Source organism: Trypanosoma theileri, assembly GCF_002087225.1.
Source record: "Trypanosoma theileri isolate Edinburgh chromosome Unknown TM35_Tth_5_V1, whole genome shotgun sequence".
Classification (NCBI taxonomy): domain Eukaryota; phylum Euglenozoa; class Kinetoplastea; order Trypanosomatida; family Trypanosomatidae; genus Trypanosoma; species Trypanosoma theileri.
The window spans coordinates 22,102-24,582 of NW_021639847.1; the positions used below are offsets into that span (position 1 = coordinate 22,102).

General features: G+C 46.4%; 2 protein-coding genes across 2 annotated transcripts; both read right to left on the bottom strand.

Annotated features, from left to right (window-relative positions):
- Nucleotides 1-668: 668 nt before the first annotated feature.
- TM35_000051040 (Tbingi protein) lies at nt 669-974 on the bottom strand (the record flags this gene model as incomplete). The annotated part of the gene is made up of 1 exon (XM_029022759.1): nt 669-974. One exon carries the CDS (start codon nt 972-974, stop codon nt 669-671), a length of 306 nt encoding a protein of 101 aa, XP_028885574.1.
- Nucleotides 975-1,655: 681 nt separating this feature from the next.
- TM35_000051050 (Tbingi protein) lies at nt 1,656-2,480 on the bottom strand (the record flags this gene model as incomplete). Its single annotated transcript, XM_029022760.1, has 1 exon — nt 1,656-2,480. A coding segment is annotated over one exon (825 nt), but the record flags the coding sequence as incomplete, so codon positions are not given.
- Nucleotide 2,481: the final 1 nt, after the last annotated feature.

Here is a 2,481-nt window from a genome sequence, read left to right on the forward strand (position 1 = left end):
GACTGCATACATCACTGTAATACCATGCCACTCTTTACAAACAGAGGCAACACACAATTACTCTCTCTCACACATATTACCTCTTTATTTATCCTTATTACTACTATTTTATTTTTCCCTCAGAATGCCAATTCACCTCCTCTTCTTCTCCCACTGCATTATCAGCAAAAAAAAAAATAAAAACACCCACCCAAACGGACACGTCCTTTACTCCATGGTGTGTATTAGGAGGGTAATATCAAACATATCCCCTTCCACCACACACCCAAAAAGGACCCCACACCACCCCCACGCTTATTCTTTCTGTTCTTCGTCTCTTTATGGATATTATTCCAATGGTACGGCTATCAGCCGTACACCGTAAAGCACCTAATTACTGACTTATGGGTGGCTCCGAAGAAGAAGATCCCTTGTTTTATAGGATCCTCAAGATCTTGTAATATGATTTTTTGTTGTAGCCCGTTCTCATTCGAGAGAACCAGTCTACGAGAAATCTGATCGAGTAAACTCCACCAGATCTCTCTACTCTCACTGTTCTTACCCTGAACCCGTCCTCAAGTCTCCTTTTGTTATTATATTTTGTTATTTTGGGTTTTTTATAATAGATTGACCTCAATGAACTCCTATTTATTTTATTGCTTCTTTGGTCGGCGGCAGACGCCTTGAGCTTACTCTTCTATCAGGGTTTCCATATTCGAGCTCGTCGCTGATTTTAGAGAGGTGGGAAGGTAAGCTACGTAAAGATTTATTGGTTGTGAAAACTCTGGCATAATGTAGTTCCGCTCCACCGCAATAAGGAACTGTGCTAACCGCTTAGAAAAACATAGTTTCTTCAGGGGTACATCATCAACTATCGCAAATTGAACTCGCATTGGCTGAATAGCAGGGCAACTCAAGAGATGCAGAGCTGTTTCTTCGCATTCGTCGCGTTGGCTGGTGTGCGCGCGAATAGGTTGATACCCGTGTCGTGACATTCGATGTAGAGTTAGGCCTGACTTACTCATACACACTGACGACTGCATGAGGGACAGACTAATGCCGAAAGGTCTCTTGTTTTCGTTGTTTTGTATCGTGCATTGGTGGAATTCGTTTTTTGTTGGCATTCCTTCTCCTTCATGGAATTTTCTGCAGTGGATTGCGAGGGAGGCTAGGTGGGCGTAGAACTTCTGGCATACTCCGCATTGGACTTTTTCACGGCTCTCTCACGCTCTGGTGGCGACGTATCTCGTTGGCGTTTTTGATTGCGTGGAAACGTTACCTGTATTGTTGCTGGCAGAATTGGAGTTCCAGGTGGATGTTTAAACTTTTTGTGGCAGGCGAGAGCTCCAATGTTGCCGAAGTCGCGGAGGCAGAATTCGCATCATAGTGAAGCAGGTTGGGGAATGAGTTGGGTGCGGGGTGCGTCTTTTTTGGGGTTCTCAGGATGTTTCGCTCTAATATGGGATTTAAGGCCTGTTTTAGATCGCGCTATCATATCACATTTGTCATAGGGAAATGCTGATTCTTCTGGTGGTATCGGTGGTTCGTCGGCTCGCAGGCGTTTTCTCTCTGGGACATGGCATGTGACATTGTGCATGTATCTAAGGTGGCGCGTTAATCCATTTTGAAGCGGAAATGTTCGTTTACATGTACTGCAGGCAAACAGGAGTGTTTTGCTATAGGCGAATTGGTCTGGGGTAACGTTGTAGCCGGAGGTGGGGGTTGTGAGGTTGTCGCAGGTTCTGGCGGGATGTCCGGCGGAGGTGGCTCATGGGGGAATTTGATCTTCCAGAGCGCGTCAGCTCTCTTGAACCCATGTGTTTGTTGACCATATGTACTACTGCGGTGTTCCTGCATGAGTATTGTGTCCCACATTCAGTGCAGGTGGCAGGGTCTGTTGCTTTGTTTAGTGCATAGTGCGGTCTTTTTTGGCTAGGTGGAACGGTGGGTGTCGGCGTGCTGACTTTTTGGGGATTACACCATCGACAACCAGGAGGAATATGGGTTTGTATCTTACGCAGCAACCAGCCATAGCGATGCGAAGCACCTGTGCGAAAACGTGCTAGGGCTGTTTCTTCTTCTCCAGTGAGTTCCGGGTTGTCTTTGGTGGTGTCCCAGGATCCAGTGATTTTTGATCTATGGGAGGGAGGGGGCGTGTCCTCTCCCTTAAGTATTCGTTTAGCGTGGGCTATTATATCTGTGATCCAAGTATCAGTTCTTTGTGGTAGTTCTGTAGCTTCTTTTTTGGCTTCTGTGTCGCATTTTTCATTTTTCACTACACCGCAGTGGCCAAAGATAAATTGTAGTCGTATGCGGGCCTTGCGACGTTGCACTTGAAGGATCAGGTTCCACAGGAGGCGTAGTAATGGGTCTTTTACGGTCAGTGGGCCTGTTTCCGGTGCCGTGAGAAGAGAGAGTGAGTCCGTGAAAATGGAGACCCTGCATGGCGTTGGATTATTTGCGGGAATTATTTTGAGGAGTCTCCGTAAACCTTCGTATAGC